Source organism: Vipera ursinii (assembly GCF_947247035.1).
Source record: "Vipera ursinii genome assembly, chromosome: 2".
NCBI classification, from domain to species: Eukaryota; Metazoa; Chordata; class Lepidosauria; order Squamata; family Viperidae; genus Vipera; species Vipera ursinii.
The window spans coordinates 202,687,939-202,705,490 of NC_139513.1; the positions used below are offsets into that span (position 1 = coordinate 202,687,939).

The 17,552-nt window shown below is 42.5% G+C and overlaps 1 protein-coding gene across 2 annotated transcripts in view; it reads right to left on the reverse strand.

The window, feature by feature from the left end:
* ABCA1 (ATP binding cassette subfamily A member 1) overlaps positions 1–17,552 on the reverse strand; it is a 119,344-nt gene that overhangs the window by 43,407 nt on the left and 58,385 nt on the right. For both annotated transcript variants that reach the window (XM_083357183.1, XM_083357184.1), the window contains exons 8-14: positions 15,006–15,092; positions 10,617–10,857; positions 10,264–10,403; positions 7,835–7,951; positions 1,558–1,746; positions 357–562; positions 68–244 (exon numbers count right to left, since the gene is read on the reverse strand). In XM_083357183.1, coding sequence (XP_083213309.1) covers positions 68–244; positions 357–562; positions 1,558–1,746; positions 7,835–7,951; positions 10,264–10,403; positions 10,617–10,857; positions 15,006–15,092 — 1,157 coding nt within the window. The remainder of the gene's footprint in view (positions 1–67; positions 245–356; positions 563–1,557; positions 1,747–7,834; positions 7,952–10,263; positions 10,404–10,616; positions 10,858–15,005; positions 15,093–17,552) is intronic.

A 17,552-nucleotide genomic window follows, 5' to 3' on the forward strand; every position in this document is an offset into this window, starting at 1 on the left:
GGCTGACACTGAATCACAACAGGTGGAACCAGAAATATCAACAGGATATTCATCTAGTATGTCTTACGTGTCATCCACATAACATGGATAAGGCATCTGCTGAACATAGACACCAGTTTTCTTCTCAGAGCCTGTCAAAGTCCGTATGATTGCTTGCTCTATTACATCCTGCAAGTAGGTGAAGCCTCCCCAGATGTAGCGCATGTCATCAAAAGGATCCGCTCGAGGACCTGGATCCCAGAACCTGCAAGAACGGGCAAGAACGATTTACTGCTGTACTGACCGTAAATTAAAGTCCTCAAGTCTGAGGCTATTAGTCAGGATCTTAACAAAGCTCTGCTCCAAAGGATGCTCACTTGTCCTTGATTTTGTTGGTCCTTTCCACGCTATCAATATCCATCCGAATCTTATATTTGACATGATGGGGCAAATTCACACTCTGAGGAGCGATTTCAGGGAAAATTATGCCAGCCCAGAATCGTCTCTGGTCCAGCAGTTCCATGGATTTGGTGACAAGCCACCCTTCGTCAGGCACAGCTTCCAACTTGTTCAAATTGACGCACTGAAATGACAGATGAAATTGAGTTAGAAGCTGAAGTTTATTTTGGAGGGGAAATTTGGAAAACCAAAATGTTGTCGAATTTTTGCCTAGGAAATTGTTTTGTAAGTTTGATTCTGCGTGAATTTGTGTTTATTTTGCGGTGTGTCATAGTTTGAGGTGCTTAGAGAGCCTTAATTAAAAGCATGCTTTTAGAACAGAGTCTGTTCTTATGTCACTTTAGTCAAAAGTCCTGCTTGACTTCTCACAGCTTAATTCGAAGAGTAGGAAACTTTCCAGACATTTCAGACTGCAGTTTCTATAAAACTAAGACCAAATTATCAACGATCAGGGATAATCAAAGCGGGAATGCAAAACCAGGTTGCCTGACCTATTTCAAAAATGGCGACAATAGGTTAGTGACTTTTATGTATATCACTTTTCCTAAACAAAAACAAAAAAACTCCAGGGATCTGGTTTAGGTCCCTTGAACAATTCATGTGGCAGAGCACTCATGGGTATCTATTCTCCAGTCAGGAACCTTAATCTCTCTGTGAGAGACTGATAAGTAACAATAAAGGAGAATATTTGTAGCTCAGGGTTGAAATGAGAGGTCCTTGGTGCTCTCGGAGCTTGCTTGTTTCCTTAAAGACATTTCACTACCCAAACTAGATAACATTATCAGAGAGCATCAAGGACCCCTCATAGATAATTAAGGACCACAGATAACTTCCAGGCTAAGAAGAAAAGAAAAAAGAAAAGAAAAGAAAAGATAGAGAGAAAGAAAGGAAAGAGAAAGAAAGAAAGAAAGAAAGAAAGAAAGAAAGAAAGAAAGAAAGAAAGAAAGAAAATTAAAAAACCCCTCATCTATCACTATAATCCCTAATTCAAAAACTCATCCTATATGTCTTCACTTCTTTCCTCTTATACAAATCACCATTTACTTTGGAATCAATCGTCTTAACAAACACAGAAAGTAAAACGCTTCCTTAATCGTCCATCAAGAATAGGAGACTCACTTCCATAAAACGGGAAATAGTCATAATGGCTTGATCAGTTTCGTTGACTGCATTCCTCCAGGTATAAGTAGAGCCATTCACTGGACGAACATCCTCAGGGTGTTTTGCCAGGAACTGGGCAACCTCTTCCATGGTCCATCTTGAACTGACCAAGTATTGGTTCCAAAGGAGCTCATTCTTCAGCAAAACCTAGAGTAACCAAAAGAGCAAAAAAAGGTTTAATTAAACTCGCTCTGACAAGAGGGAAAAAGAAGAGCTATTGTCATTAATTCATTCCACTTGAAAGTTGAGGTTATCGTTACAGAATAGGGAATCCAAACTTCTGTAAGGTATGATACAGCAGTTTGCTATATAAGGAGAAAAGCAATAACATTTCTATTTCTATCAATGTTTATCAATAATTTGAAACAGATGTTCACAGCAACCATCCCCAGCCTATTAAAGGTCTTTGGGCAATGTGGTTCCAGGTATGCAGGCAGGGAATGATGGGGAATCACACCCCAACGTGTTGGCCAGATAGAGAAAGGCTGTTGGCATGCAGAAGCCCAACAGGAATTCTCATTTCTTTTTACGGCTGAAAACATAGTAAAACCGCTTGTAATTTAATTCTCTTCTGATCTTTTCCTAAGAACTTGGATTATTTGAAAACCATTCGTTAGGTCAGCTGCCAACTTTGTTTCCTTTCCACCCCTCCTCACCCTGCCATGTTGACTGTCTCATGAAGAATCTTAGTTAAGTAAAACATTTATGCAGGAGATCTGGAGTCAAAGGGTCCCTTACGAATCACAGGAACCGTACACGCTTATGGGATGAGATAAAAATCAGTCAGTCTCTTTTATTGCACCCTCATCAGTGAAGGAACAGGGCATGCTTTGCGCGCTGGTTCCACCAGGTGGCAACCTTGGATAAGATCTCCAGAAAACCAAGTAGCATTGAACAAAGTAAACAACCATTTCTGAAGCCAGAACAACAGGATGGAAAAGGAAGAAATTGTTTCCATTTGCATGTGACCAAAATGGCTCTAAAAGCCCGGGACTACCCACTGGCCATTTCAATCCTTGTGTATGGAGTAAAACTACTAAGAATATTCATGGAGCAATACTTTCATCTTTACGTCTTAGACTTTCATCTTTACGTCTTAGACACATGTCCTGCAGGTACTGGGGTACAAAACTGCAACCCCTTTCTCCAGGACTGGTTTAAGGCGCCACAAATTATTTCTGCCAGCAAAAAAAAAAAACCCACACCACCATCAAATTGTGATTCCCTGCTGGCAGAATAAAGCCCAAAGTGGCTTGATATCAAACTGTACTATCCTCAAGGGACTGCAGCCTAAGATGGGCTCGCCTCCCTTCCCCGCCCCGAACTGTAACCTCCTTTGCATGGCCACTCTACCTACTCCGCCACTTTTGCATCGTGATCCAGATAGTCCTCACAACCATAATTGAGCCCCAAATTACAGTCATAGGTCATGTGGGTTGTTAAATGTGCCAGCAAGTGACTACACCCGATTTTACAATCTTTTTGCGGAGGTTATTAAGCAAACGCCATGGTTGTCAACGTGAAATTGACTGCAACAGACCTCTTGCCAGAAACATATAAATAAACCAAAAATGTCATAAATTGTGATCACATGACTCTGGGATGCTGCAGATGGCTGTAAATGCAGGCTGGTGGCTGGGTGTTGTCTATCAGAACTTTGAATCCAGGTCACAAGTAGCCAATGGGGGGTGGGGGGGTGGAGGGGTATCTCTTGTAACTTTAAATGGTTGCTCAGCAACCAGTAGTAAGTTGAGGACAACCCGTATTTTTGCACTGTTTTGGCTTTGGGCAAATCCAACTCCACTTTCTGTTCCTTTTTCCTTTTCCAGTATTTTTTAGGGCATATGGTGTTTCATATAGCCCCAGACACCTGGACGTTGGATTAGAAGGCAAATTGATTACATAGCATTCGCAGAATGATGTTGACTGATGTTGACCAAAAAGCCTTTTTTAGCAGTTGCATCTTTTTATTTCTCCCTTCTGGGTTCCTCAACTTTACCCTTCATTGCTTTGTAAAATTATCCTTTTTTCACAGACAGACAGATAGTGGCATCTAGCGGAGACTGCAAGCAACAACAAAAAAAGTGAACTGGGAAGGTTATAGGACTGCATATACTTAAATATTCTGTTTATTATATTTTTTAAGGTAGGGAGCAAAAAAAAAAATCCTAGCTCTGAGAACAAGTGCTAGAAAAGAATGTCAGCCAGCAAACAATAGGAAAGCTGTGCGATTTTGCCACTGGTTACATCTGTCCCAGCTGACAACACTCTAAAGCAGGGTCACATTGACTTGATTGCTCTGAAGATACAAAATAGCAGAACAGATTTTACATACGTTGCCCTGATAATTTCAGCAGGAACAACTAGAACATGAGGTGACAACAAAAGACTGACAGTTATGTCCCAGTCTTGAAACTAGAAACTAACATCAAAGTCACATGGCTGCAGGAATACTATGAGACTGCAAACTGCAAGTGTGGTAACAGCTGACATCTGATGCCAAGAGCCTATGTTTTCAACAGAATAAAGCCAGTACAGATTTTGCACTGAAGGTAAGAAGAATAGGGACCATAAGAAAGGCCAAGCGCCAAAGAATTGAGGCCTTTGAGCTATGGTGCTGGAGAAGACTCCTGCGAGTCCCTTGGACTGCAAGGCAATCAAACCGGTCAGTCCTAGAGGAGATCAACCCTGACTGTTCTTTAGAAGGCCAGATCCTGAAGCTAAAACTCAAATACTTTGGCCACCTAATGAGAAGGAAGGACTCACTAGAGAAGAGCCTAATGCTGGGAAAGATTGAGGGCAAGAGAAGAAGGGGATGTTCTGTACCAGCCTGCTACCGGCCCTGCAGAAAAGGCAGGGACAACCCCTTTTACAAGAAGGCAAGAGGCTGGAATTACGCCTGCCAAATTTATTACCACAAAAACAAACGGAAGAAGACAAACCAAGAAACAGGAGCTTTAAGAAACATGAACTATCCAAGTGGTTGCCTTCAGCAAACCAGCCCTCCCCACACATTCCCCTTATATAGAGTTCAGGGCGTGGCTTCTCTCTGCCTCCTTCCGAGAAGCCGCATTGCCTTCCTCTGTTTACTCCTAATTGACTGCCTCCTGTGTCGGGCGTCCTTGAACAGGGCCAGCTGTGGGTCATCTTCATCCATGCTGTCAGGCTCACACAGCTGGGTCTCCGTGGTGACCAAGTGGGAGGGGCCTGGCTGAGGGCTCTCATCAGCAAGATCTTCAACCCCCTCAGCAAGGTCTTCAACACCCCCTCCTCCTCCTCTGAGTCGTCCTACCCAACTGCCGAACCCACAGGCTGACCCTGAATCACAACAGGAGACAACAGAGAATGAGGTGGCTGGATGGAGTCACTGAAGCAGTAGGCTTGAGCTTAAATGGACTCCAGAAGATGGTAGAGGACAGGAAGGCCTGGAGGAACATTGTCCATAGAGTCACGATGGGTCGGACACGACTTCGCAGCTAACAACAACAACAAGAAGAGAGTGAACAAGAAATAAAGAAAAATATTCCAAGCCATCCCAAAGATGCTTTTTCAAGAGGCCGCTGGGCTTCGTTTTTCTTTGAAGACCTTTCGCTTCTCATCCAAGAAGCTTCTTCTGCTCTGACTGCTGAAGAAGCTTCCTGGATAAGACGCGAAACGTCTTCAAAGTAAAACAAAAAAGAAGTCCAGTGGCCTCTTGAAAAAGCACCTTTGGGACAACCGTGACCTGGATGACCGAGCATCTCCATAGACATTTGTTCCAAGTTGGTTCTAAGCAGGTTCTGTGTTATTAAAACCCTCTTTATAGATCTGCCATCTGTCTACATAATGCATACAAAGTCTCATTCAAAGATGGGAGTATATAAATTATAAATCAGCAAAAATCAGCTGCCTAGAGTTGCTGCCACAGTGAGATGAGTAGCAAATATATTTAATTATTTTTCCAAGCTATGTTATGACAGCTTTTTGGGGGGGTGGGGATGGGGGGGTGGGATTTAGGAATGCTTTCCTTTTTTATGTTATCAAATTGCAGAAATTCTGTGATTTTTCTCTGTTCTAGGTTTTGTTCTGGGCCTGATCTGAATTCTTGTATATTACAGCGGTGTTTTCTGTGTTTTCATTTGTTAAATGATTCACGTGTTTAATGATCACGCAACCCTTAAAAATTAATCAGGAACCTTGGATTAAAGCATGATGTTTTACTACAGGCTGCACAGCTGAGTCCTGAGAGACGAGATTTCATCTCCCTCCCTCAATTAAATGTGTGAGGAGCCACAACATGGCGCTGATGCCCATTTGTCTCCTCTGTCAAGCTGAGCAGAGCTGGAGAGTGGAAGGAAGATACAAACAACAGACAATATCCAGAGAAGAGAAGAGAAAACCAGGCCTGCATCTTGTCCAAATCATCCCTTTACAGTACAATTTGTCTTCCTAGTAAGCTCTAAAGCCACATCGTGTGGTGTGAAGAGGATGCCGCAACCTAAAACATCTATCGCAATCCCCCAACTGACATTCGTGTCACTGCCAATTACTTGGAAAGAGGCAGCCAGAGAGAGGTTTTCCTGGAAAATATTGCCCATGTTTTGGCAATACCACATTGTTCTTCTCACATGCCTGGATTCCTCTACCATTTTTTTTTACAGTCTATGTCAGACATGTCAAACACAAGGCCCGGGGGCCAGATGCGGCCCGCGAAGTGGTTTCATGTGGCCCGCGAAACCATCCTGGAAACAGTGAGAGAACGGCCCCCACTGCCTTGGCCCTGGCCCAGAGACCCTCCTTCTGCCAGAGACCCTCAGATCTGTCCCACTCCTGCCCAGGCACCCATAGGCACCCTTGATGCGAACAGTGTAGAGCTGGCCATGCCCACCCAGTAGGCCATACGCACTCTAGCCACGCCCACCCAGTAGGCCATATGCACTCTAGCCACGCCCACCCAGTAGGCCACGTCCACCCAGGCCATACCCAACCGGCCCCCTGAGGGTAACCGCAATGCTGATGTGGCCCTCAATGAAATTGAGTTTGACACCCCTGGTCTATGTGAATGCCTTTTTCTTCAAGCTTGTCTACCTTCAGACCAGTGTTAGGGTTAGATTCAGGACCAGAGACTGTTTACTTAAAAATCAGTGCACAGATGGTCACTGCTCTTTCCTCCCAGTATGTGTGAAGCTCTTACCCCATTACATCACACAGGCGGGAGAAAGAACACAAGAACTGACCCTTCCCTTTACTATAAATAGGGCTTGTATCTTACACTATGTCCTTGAATCAATGCCTGCAAGGTTTCTAGTTCTAGCATTGGCCAGGAAAAGCACGACAACTTGGCACTTTCCGGGTCTGTTAGGACTCTGCATTGAAACGTCTTCAGCCAGCAGCACCACAATTCAATAAAACCATGACATTGTCCATCTGTTTTAGATAAACTCTTAAGTCCTTGGAAAGGTAGTTTAATCAGTGAAACATATCCCTTTTAGAAAACCAAAGAGTTATTTCTTTTTCTCTTTTCCCAGAAAGCTTCACACACAGAAGAAATATGAACCCAAGACCCCCAAATCGATGTCTGGCAGTCTGGCCATTAAAAAAAAACACTGAGTCTCCAATACTAAACAGAAACACTCATGCAAATGAAATGGAATGAAAGCCTTTCACTAATATCCAAAGAATGAAGCTTAAAATTATTTACTGTTATGATCCCCTGTAGCTAATTAAGTGTCCTGCTCCAGTTGGGAAGTTGGGGAGTACAAAAAAAAAAGGCCAGTTGCCTGCCTTACAGCTTGCAAAGTAATATCTGCATACATGTTCTCTAGTGAAATATATGCACTCAGCACAACATAAAGGGAAGCTTGAATACCCCTCATTTTGCACACTTCTCAGCCACATCCTTGGCAGATGTTCTTCATGCAGAATAGCCTGCAGAATTGCCTGATTTATGGACCAGTCAGAATCTGTCTAATGCCCTACAAATCACCCCATTCAACACATGGAAACACAGCAGGGAGAGGCACTGTGTATAGCATTGCACCTTTCTTCTCTGTCCCAGGATATTATCACATTGCACAGGCAAGAGAGCTCCAGACAAAGGAATTTAGCAGAAAGAACCAGCTACTATACTCAGACCTGGGCAGAAACACTCAAGGCCAAATGGGTCGATCACAATACTAAAATAAACAAACCTCTTGTAAATTTGCCCTGGTGTTATCAGAGAGACAAAGGAGTTGTGAAGTTATGGCATACTGACCCGGATCAGATCCATCTCCTGGCTTTCTTCCATGAAAGTTTTAATTTTTGGTTTAATCTCTTCCCACATGCCTCCAAGTTCATGGAAGACACCTAACTCTTGGAATGTCTTGTTGACCTGGAACAACAGCAAAAAAGGGTTTTAAATTCACTTAATGTAAAGTATTGGCTTCCAGATGTTTTGTTGCCCTAAGAACTGATGTTTTAGTGAGAGGAAGAAAAAGGAGAAAAGGAGATGCTTCAAATTAATGTCCTAGTACAGGGGTAGGCAACCTTGGCTCTTTTATGAGCTATGCTGACTCAGGAATTCTGGGAGTTGAAGTCCAGGAGTCATAAAAGAGCCGAGGATGTTCTGGACAAGAGCTCCATCACTCCAAGTAGTAGAAATAATAGATTTCTGAGCATCAAGCTAAAGATAGCTTCTTAGGCTATGTAATTTAGCAAGTGAGCTAGAAGCTTACAGAAGTTAATCAGCATTAAATATATGAGTAGAATCATCTAGGACAGTATAAAGGTAAAAGGTAAAGGTTCCCCCGCACATGCGTGCTAGTCGTTTCCGACTCTAGGGGCCGGTGCTCATCTCCGTTTCAAAGCCGAAGAGCCAGTGCTTGTCCGAGGACGTCTCCGTGGTCATGTGGCCGGCATGACTAGACGCCAAAGGCGCACGGAACGCTGTTACCTTCCCACTGTAGTGGTCCCTATTTTTCTACTTGCATTTTTACGTGCTTTTGAACTGCTAGGTTGGCAGAAGCTGGGACAAGTAACAGGCGCTCACTCTGCTACGCGGCACTCGGGATTCGATCTGCCAAACTGCCGACCTTCTGATCGACAAGCTCAGCGTCCTAACCCACTGAGCTACCCAGGTATAGAATTCAGTCTGGCCTTTTACCATCAAGTCTTTGAAAGGGACAGTGCAGACCAGTCCCGTGTGTCCAATCTCCCAACAAACAAAAATAAAGTGGCCAAAACATCATGCATATATCGAAAGATCTCATTTAACCTATGAACTCTATAAAGGGGTTGCCCTTGAAGACTACCTGGAAGTTACAACTGGTCTGGGATGCAGAAGCACATGCAGTGCTGGGCAATCCTTTTATTTATTTATTTTATAGTACTTATCAGAGGGATTCTGGATATCATTTACCACAAAAGGGGGGAAAATATAAAAAAAGATCTAAATTAATGCAGAAAACAGAACCAAAGTCAAAGACCAAGATAGGTGTATCCTCAGTCAATAAGTTGAGGTCAAAATACACTGAACTAAAACAGATTTAAATTTTCTTACTGAACTAGAGTAAGGTAGGAGTTACATGCACTTCTGGAGCAAAGATGTTCCATAAAGACACCCTGTTGGAGTATTGCTAAATCAAGCTCAGTTTGGCCTGCTGTGACTGGCAACTCTCCAATATTCTAATTAGGACTAAGCAAAAAAATCTTCTCCAAATATAGGAAGACTGGAGAGATCATTATACTGTAAAACTATAATAATTTACAGTAATGAATTGAAGTATTCCTATTTTCTAACTTATGCTACAATAATCACTCATTGTCACAGTTTCTCTCCAGGCTGTTGGCTGGGAGCTGTGCTTTTTCCCAACAATACTCATCACATTGACGCTAAATCCTGAGGGAACAAAAGAAGGTGGCTATTAACAGGTGTTCCAAAGAAGAATCTTGTTTCCATTAATACCTTCAGCAGCAAAGAAAAAAAGTCTTTAAAAGAAACTATTGCTTCTGCCACAATTAATAAAGCTGGTGTAATTTTAGTCTTTCTGATACAGGTAGTCCTCAACTTACAACAGTTCATCTAGTGACTATTCAAAGTTACAACGGCACTGAAAAAAGTGACTTACGACCATTTTTCACACTTACGACCACTGCGGCATCCCCGTGGTCACGTGATCAAAATTCAGATGCTTGGCAACTGGTTCATACTTACGACCGTTGCTGTGTCCCAAGGTCATGTGATTCCCTTTTGCGACCCCTTGACAAGCAAAAATCAATGGGGAAGCCCGATTCACTTAACAACCGTGTGACTAACTTATCAACTGCAGTGATTCACTTAACAACTGTGGAAAGAAAGGCTGTAAAATGGGGCAAAACTCACTTAAGAAATGTCCCCCTTAGCAACAGAAATTTTGGGTTCAATTGTGGTCGTAAGTCAAGGACTACGTGTACCGTTTTCAAATCTGCCCTTAATGAATACATAAACACACCATTTCAAGATAAATCTCAACATTCAATCCAAAGTTACAGCCTGAGACTCCAAACTGGAGATGCTAGAGAACAAAATCTGATTCCCTTTTTCTAGCCCTGACCTGTCTCTGACTTTTCCATTCCTCTTGGATTTCAGTTGAGAACATTCAAGCAGCGGAAATACCAACATGTCCCTTTGCTGGGTGGACAAGAAACCGGGTTAAGGATTCTTACCTCTGACATAATTGTCCTTGTTGCTGGTGTATCAGGGCTGTACAGGACTTTTCCAACAAGCAAAGGCTTCAGGGCCCTCCAGATGATCCTGGAAAGTGGGCTGGATTCCAGGTTCTTCATTAAGTTATTGCAGAAAGGTGCTTTAAAAAAACACACCAGAAAATAATTGTGGGTGATAAAATCCCATGCCCAGAACTTTCCCAGCTTGGAGAGCACATCTGGGTTAGTACAAAATTTTCCACCCTTTCTTTCCTCTCTAGCTTCTGAATGTTTGAGATGGCAAGAGGTGGTCCTTCTCAATGATTTGCCACGCAGAAAACATCTGCAGGCGTTCTTGGATTCAGGTTACTTACTAGTATAGTTGTCATAGAAATCCACTGCATCGTCTTCAGAGCTGTTGCTTCCAAAGAGTGCTTTGTAATTGTGGTCTTCGTACCAGTTGAAGGACTTGATCTGCAATCCCCCTCCCTCAGGGTGGCCACAAACAATTCGAGATACTGCTTGGTAGATTTCAGCAGAAGAACTTGTGGAATTCATGCTGGTCAGGAACATCACCTCTTGCCTCATGTCACTCCAACTTCTCATGCTCACCAACTGCAAATCGTAAGACAAAAAGAAAGGAGGGTATAATCTATCAATGATATTTTTTTTTTAAAAAAAATGAAAACCCATCCTATTTTCTTGCAGAATTGGAACTATGAAAAATCTTGCCACTGCCATTTTTCCAGTTCATAGCCCAGAGTTTTCCTGTTGAAATACTGCCCAGGTTAAGAAATACTGCTCAATATTTCTTGAGATCAGCCTCAGTTAGCTAGCTTTTGCAATCTCAGCTGAGAAGCATAATATTGCTTCAAAAAGCAGTGCTAATTGCTATCTACTCATTAAAAAGTTTCCAACAAATCCAGATTTCAATTGATTAACTATTTTTAAAAGCCACATGTTTGTATCATGTTTATTGTGGTTGCAATATTCCATTCTCTGTGTGCCCAATTTTTCCTCCTTAAACATTTTTGTTGGTTTACAATGAATGCTTTGTCTCTCTTACTCTTTGCACCGTTATCTTGGATTCACTGTACACTAATTGAACTTAGTTTTGATATCTCCTTGAAAGAAACAGAAATTTATTTAAAGCATAGACACCTGATACAACCGTTCAAGTCAATAAAATGTAATAATCATGATCATGCATAAATTCTGATCCAATTAAGGCAATCAGTGTTGTGATACATAAACTGACCCTAAAATAAATGCCATGTAAAATGTACCATCCATGGATAAGCCAACTCTCATTTTTTATGGTATTTTGGTTAAAAATTTGAGGTTCAACTTAGCCATGGATACACATATATGCAAGTATATAGGAGTACTTTAAGAAGGTATTACCAAATATACTTGTGGATAAGCCCATCTGTACATAAGCCAAATCCAACTTTGGGAGGCTATATTTTGGCACTCAAAATTATTGGGTTATCTGCCTGTATACTGTATATGGTAGCTTTACACCACACAGGAGTACAAAGGTAGCATGTATCAGTAACTCATGAAATCAGCTGCAGCATCTTTTCAGAATTGAATCAGAAATATTACACGGTCCATGCCCAAACACTAATTACAGCCAATCCTTTTGCCAATTGCACTTTGGAGCAGTAAACACATATTTACTTATATTTACTTTCAAGAACTATATGAAGAACAGTCCAGGGTGCAAATTATCAAGGAACAATTCACAACAGTAACCACAAAAGCCACATAGTGCAGAAAAAAGGGAACAACAGACTCCATTTTGATTAGGAAATTACCATGAGGCAGCTGGTGCAACCGTTGGCATGGATGCCCGAGAACCTCCAGCTCTTTGTCTTCCAGGAAAATGGAGGAATGCTGGTAGGACTGGTTAACGGGCAAAAATACTGAAATGCCACATGCTAAGTTGGTATTTCCCAACCTTGGCAATGTTGAGATGTATGAATCTCAGCTCCTGGAATTCTTAGCAATAACTCACATGGAGGCCACATGGCACCATCTCGGAATTGATTACCCTTTGGGGAGTGGCTGCAATTCATTGTGGTCGCTCCAAAATGGTGCCTGCTTCTGAGGTGAAGCCATGCAATTTATGCACTATATAGAGAGATCAATAGGCAGATCAGCAGGCTCTCCTTCCTGAAGGCAATCTCCAAGATTTTGGAAGAGAGCCAGCCAATCTGCCCCTCGGCCTCCCTATACTGTACAGAGGCCAAATGGCACCATCCTGGAAGTGGGCCCCATTTTAGGAATAGCCGCAATTGATTCCCAAAGGTGATCTCTGAATAGGAAACCCATGTGGCAGATTGGCTGCTCCTGAAGGAGAGATATGGAAATGGTACATGGACCCAGCCATGATGGTATGAGTGGGGAGGAGAGTATGAAATCCAGCAGGGGAAGGCCAAGGATAGGACATGTGTGAACTGGGGAGGTGCTGCAGTGCAGGCCTGGGTTTGCACTAGAGCACCCTGTACTCTGCTTAACAACCACAAGGGCCTAGAACAGGGATTGTGGTTGTTAAGCAAGGTAATTGTTGTCTACTGGGTTCGTTGCGCAGGAATGAAGACGAGGCGAGTGAGTTCAGCAAAGATCATGGTTTATTGCTTGCAGGATCTGAACTAGAGAACAGGGCTGCAGATGCAGCAATTTATACCCTGGCCCCTAGGCAGCAGCCAATAGGTTTGAAGCAACCTATTGCCATCCTAGGGGCAACCAATAGCAGCACTGGAGACGGGTTGTCTGAGGAGCTGGGAGCCATTAGCTAGCTTCCCTGCTCAAACAGCCTCCCAGCAATACCACGTGGTGTTTAACAAAACAAGCCCAATACATTACAGTAATCTCATGAATGCCTTGCTTAACAATCTCCATCACAGTCATAAGTCGAGGACTATCTGCAAGGATTTGAAGTATCCCTCATATTGCAGTACAACTCTTGGAATTCTTTACCACTAGCCATGTTTGTTGCCAGTGCTGGGAGTTATAACTGAGAATCATTTACAGTACATCATTGGTTTTAATACCGAAAAAAATCCATAGTGCCAGAAATAAGAATTTAGAACAAGTTTTTTTTCCCCCTTCAAAGTCTGATTGTCTGTGGTTTAAACACCTGGCCTCAATCCCTACTTGTAAACAGCATAGCCTCTTCCACAGAAACTGGTTGACATTACTACTTAAAATCATTTCTCAACAACTGGAAATGGCTGGGTTTAAAATTGGCATGTATTTAAATAGGCCAGAATATTCCCACCAGCGATGCATCTCCTTCCCACCTTCACAGAAAAAGGCAGCCTAACCAATGCAATGTCTCCCTTGCTTGTAAGGAAATAAAAGACGAAGAGTATAAAATTCATTCCTCTAAGTATTTGTCACAGACATACAGGAAGTCAGGCTATGAAAAACAAGCCATACATCCAAGGCTGGTGGTCATCTGCACTCCCACAGCACAATGCCACCCCAAAGCAGCCTTTGTTTTGAACTTAAATAGAAATGTGTGTGTGGGGGGGGGGGGTAGTTGTCTGCAACTTGGAACAACTGCTGAGGAGAAATCACATCCCTCAGCCAGACCTATTTTACATCCACATCAGCAAAGAGAAGGTTGTATGACTAAAATAAAAGAAGAAGAAAAAGACAAGAAGAAAATAAAATACAGGAAATGATACCCATGGTCTGATGATGCAATAGGAGAGAGTTACACAATAATCAGAAGGCCCCAGGCCAGGCAAACTTTTAAGGCTATTCTGTTGACTGTACTTTGTCCTGATTTCATCCAGATTCTTCTGTTACTGTAACTTCTGTTTCCCAACTATGAAGAGTTGATGCGGGTTCTAGGATCCGAGAACCGTTTCCTCCAATGAGAAATAACTAATATGGAAATTGTGATGATGGGACAGACCTACACATCTACACGCACATACACAGGGTATGTCAGTCCTCCACTGAAGCAAATGTGCTCAAAAAAAAAAAAAACCTCAAGTGACCTCAGACAGTTCAGCTTAGCTTAGCTAGAGGTTATTATAGTTCAGAGATTTAACATTCCAAAGCTGTGGAGGCGGAAGGAAAAAAAGGAAATACAGTAACTTATGTGGACTTTTTTTCTTTTCATTTTTTGCTTAAAGCAGCAAAGTTTCGAAAGTAGACAAAAGCATTTTTAACATTCAAAAATCCTAATGCTTTACACAGATTAGCCCAAACTGAGAGTTTATTTGCTCAGAGGGGGGAAAAAAGGTTCTACATAATGTCAGTTGATTAAAAAAAAAAGAGGGCAGGCTCTAGGCTTACAAACTGAGATAGTGTGGATTATGCCTATCAACCCACATTTCACATGGTTTCCACTCACAGATTCCACAGTTTGTTTTCCCCTACACAAAAATAATACATGCCTCATATTCAAGATTACCCACTAGGATCCAACCACTTCAGCCAAAGGGAAAAGATATGTTAAATGAATAAAGTGATTAATACAACTGGTTGTATTAACTCCAGTTTAGGTGCATCAAGAAACTGAAGTCTTGCTAAAATTAAATGAAAAATGTTCCAACGTCTTGGTCTTAGCATGCCAGAAACTAGTTAGGAGAATGGCAAATGGGGGCCCAACAGCTCATCCACATGGCTCTTGATGGGTGAATACACCAACATGCCCAATATCACAACCCGTTGGCTTATTTTGATTCACTTCATGACTTAAATAAGTGGCCTGAGACAAAGAGGTGGAAAACACACCCTACCTCTTTAAGAAGGTTCCCCAGGCTGTGCGTCAGTGCCTCCAAAGTTGCCTTAACATCCTCCAGGGTTGAATTGAAGGTGATCCCTTTCTGGAAGAACAAATGGAAGTTCACAGTTAAGTGAAAGTTACTGCAACGTAGAAGAAGTAGGGGTCAGTTTGACCATTACCTTTAAAGAAAAACCAATATGGATGTATTGAATCAACAGGCCCAGTTTGGGAAAAACAAATCCAAATCTGAACCACCACCTATCTCTCAAAAAAGATACCACTAGGATCCTATTGGCCTGTTTCTTCTTCCTTGTATGGTTCTGATCATCCTCGTATTTATATCTCTGCACATCTCAGTTGGCATGGCTATTGCTATGGAGAGTTATCTCACACTAACCCATAGGATAACTTGATCTTATGCCGATCCTGAGGGTGGTCCTATCTTTCCTGTTGCCAGGCATAAAGGTAAAGGTTCCCCCGCACATGCGTGCTAGTCGTTTCCAACTCTAGGGGCCGGTGCTCATCTCCGTTTCAAAGCCGAAGAGCCAGCATTTGTCCGAGGACGTCTCCATGGTCATGTGGCCGGCATGACTAGACGCCAAAGGTGCACGGAACGCTGTTACCTTCCCACCGTAGTGGTCCCTATTTTTCTACTTGCATTTTTACATGCTTTCGAACTGCTAGGTTGGCAGAAGCTGGGACGAGTAATAGGCGCTCGCTCTGTTACGCGGCACTCGGGATTCGACCCGCCAAACTGCCGACCTTCTGATCGACAAGCTCAGCGTCCTAACCCACTGAGCCACTGCGTCCCTGTTGCCAGGCATAATAAAGTTTTCAATCTATTTGCTTCAAGAAAGGATAATTGTCTTCATCAAGTTATCCAGAAACCTTTCTAATCGGCTATGATTTATACTTGATAGTTGCTAACATCTACAGCAGATATAATAATAAGGTAATTATTTAGAGGTGGCAGACTTTATATCCCCTGTAACCTGACTTCTGCACTAAAATGAGCCATGTATAAGTGTGAGGGGACAAATGAACAATAGCGTACATTATTTTCTGAAGATCTTTACATCAGAAATCAGCAACTGGTCCTCCTAAGTGACAACTGGCATCTGTTTTCCAACAGAAGATGAAACCACAATTTGATGAGAGACAGAGTAATAGACAAAAGGGCGGCAGCAGCAAATGGAATATAGAATGACTAAGGTTGGAGCTGAAATACCACTCCAGTGTTTTTCTGAGTCAAACCACTAAGCCATAGATATTTAAGTGAGGGAAACTCCATCAAAAAGTCAGCTGTGGATTTTTGTGCCAATCTGTGGCTGTTATGCACCAATAATACATGATGAATTTTAATTATCTGAAGACATTTTGGGACCTGGCACTGCCTGAAAAGGAGGAAGTGAGTAAGCATACTAATAAGAAGTTGGTCTGCGTAGCAGGTTGACAATGCAAGATTAGGAAAGGACGCAAACTATTACTGAGAAGAATTTTCTACTATGCCTTATTCATATTGTGTTTCATTAAACATTATTAATGGAAAGCAGCCTCAAATGCTGACAGAAGACCATAAAACTGACTCTGTAAAATTGTTCTCCCTGGTTTAAACCTCTCTTCCTCCCTTCCCTTATAGAGCAAACCAGCTTTCTCCAACCAAGGGCCTAGCAGTTGTGCTGGGAACAGTTATCTAACATATCTGAAGGGCATCACACCAGGGACAGATGGATTAGAGATAGAGGCCATAACTTTTTTAATTCTCTTACTCCAACAGAACAAAACAAAAGACAAAACTCCAAATTAAATTGAGAGTCTTTTTTGTCTATGGATCTAAATAACTAGGATGTTAATCGAGATAACTGCACATTAAGCCAGGGGTCCCCAACTCCCAGGCGTAGCCCACTACTGGGCTGTGGCCTATTCAGAACTGGACTGCGTGAGAGGTGGGCGTGTGCACGTGTGCCCACAGTTCCATGCGCATGTGTGTTCAAGCGCCACTGTTCCCCCTCCCCTCCCCCCAGCCAGGCCACCAAGTCGCAGAGGTTGGGGACCGCTACATTAACCCATTTCTCATTTTTGAAGCTGCTGGATTATGTATTTCTAGAATGATGACACTGATTGTTAATAACTGATGAAGCTTTGATGGTGGAGGAACAGTACGAGCTTTCACGACAGAAAAAAAAGGATGCTCTGGAATGAGCCTCAACTTTATATTGTATTGGAAGCAGAACCTTGGGACAGTGATATTCATGAAGGCTTTATGACTGGCCGAACAGTCTGGCTGTAACAGACAGATGAAGTTGGAGAACAGTGGTTGGACCCACATACCCTCCTGAGCCAAGCTTGTTCAATCATGAAGTCTTGAACGAGACACAGCATTCTTCAGCGCTAAACCCCAATAGGAAGATTCAAAGATTGCCTTTTTTGGGGGTATGCCTTCAAGTCAATGTTGATTTCTGCCACCCGCCAGGACACGTTTCTGAGTTTCTTGGCAATATTTTGATAGTGGTTTGCCATTTCCTTCTTCCTAGAGCTGAGAGAGAGGGACTAGCCCAAA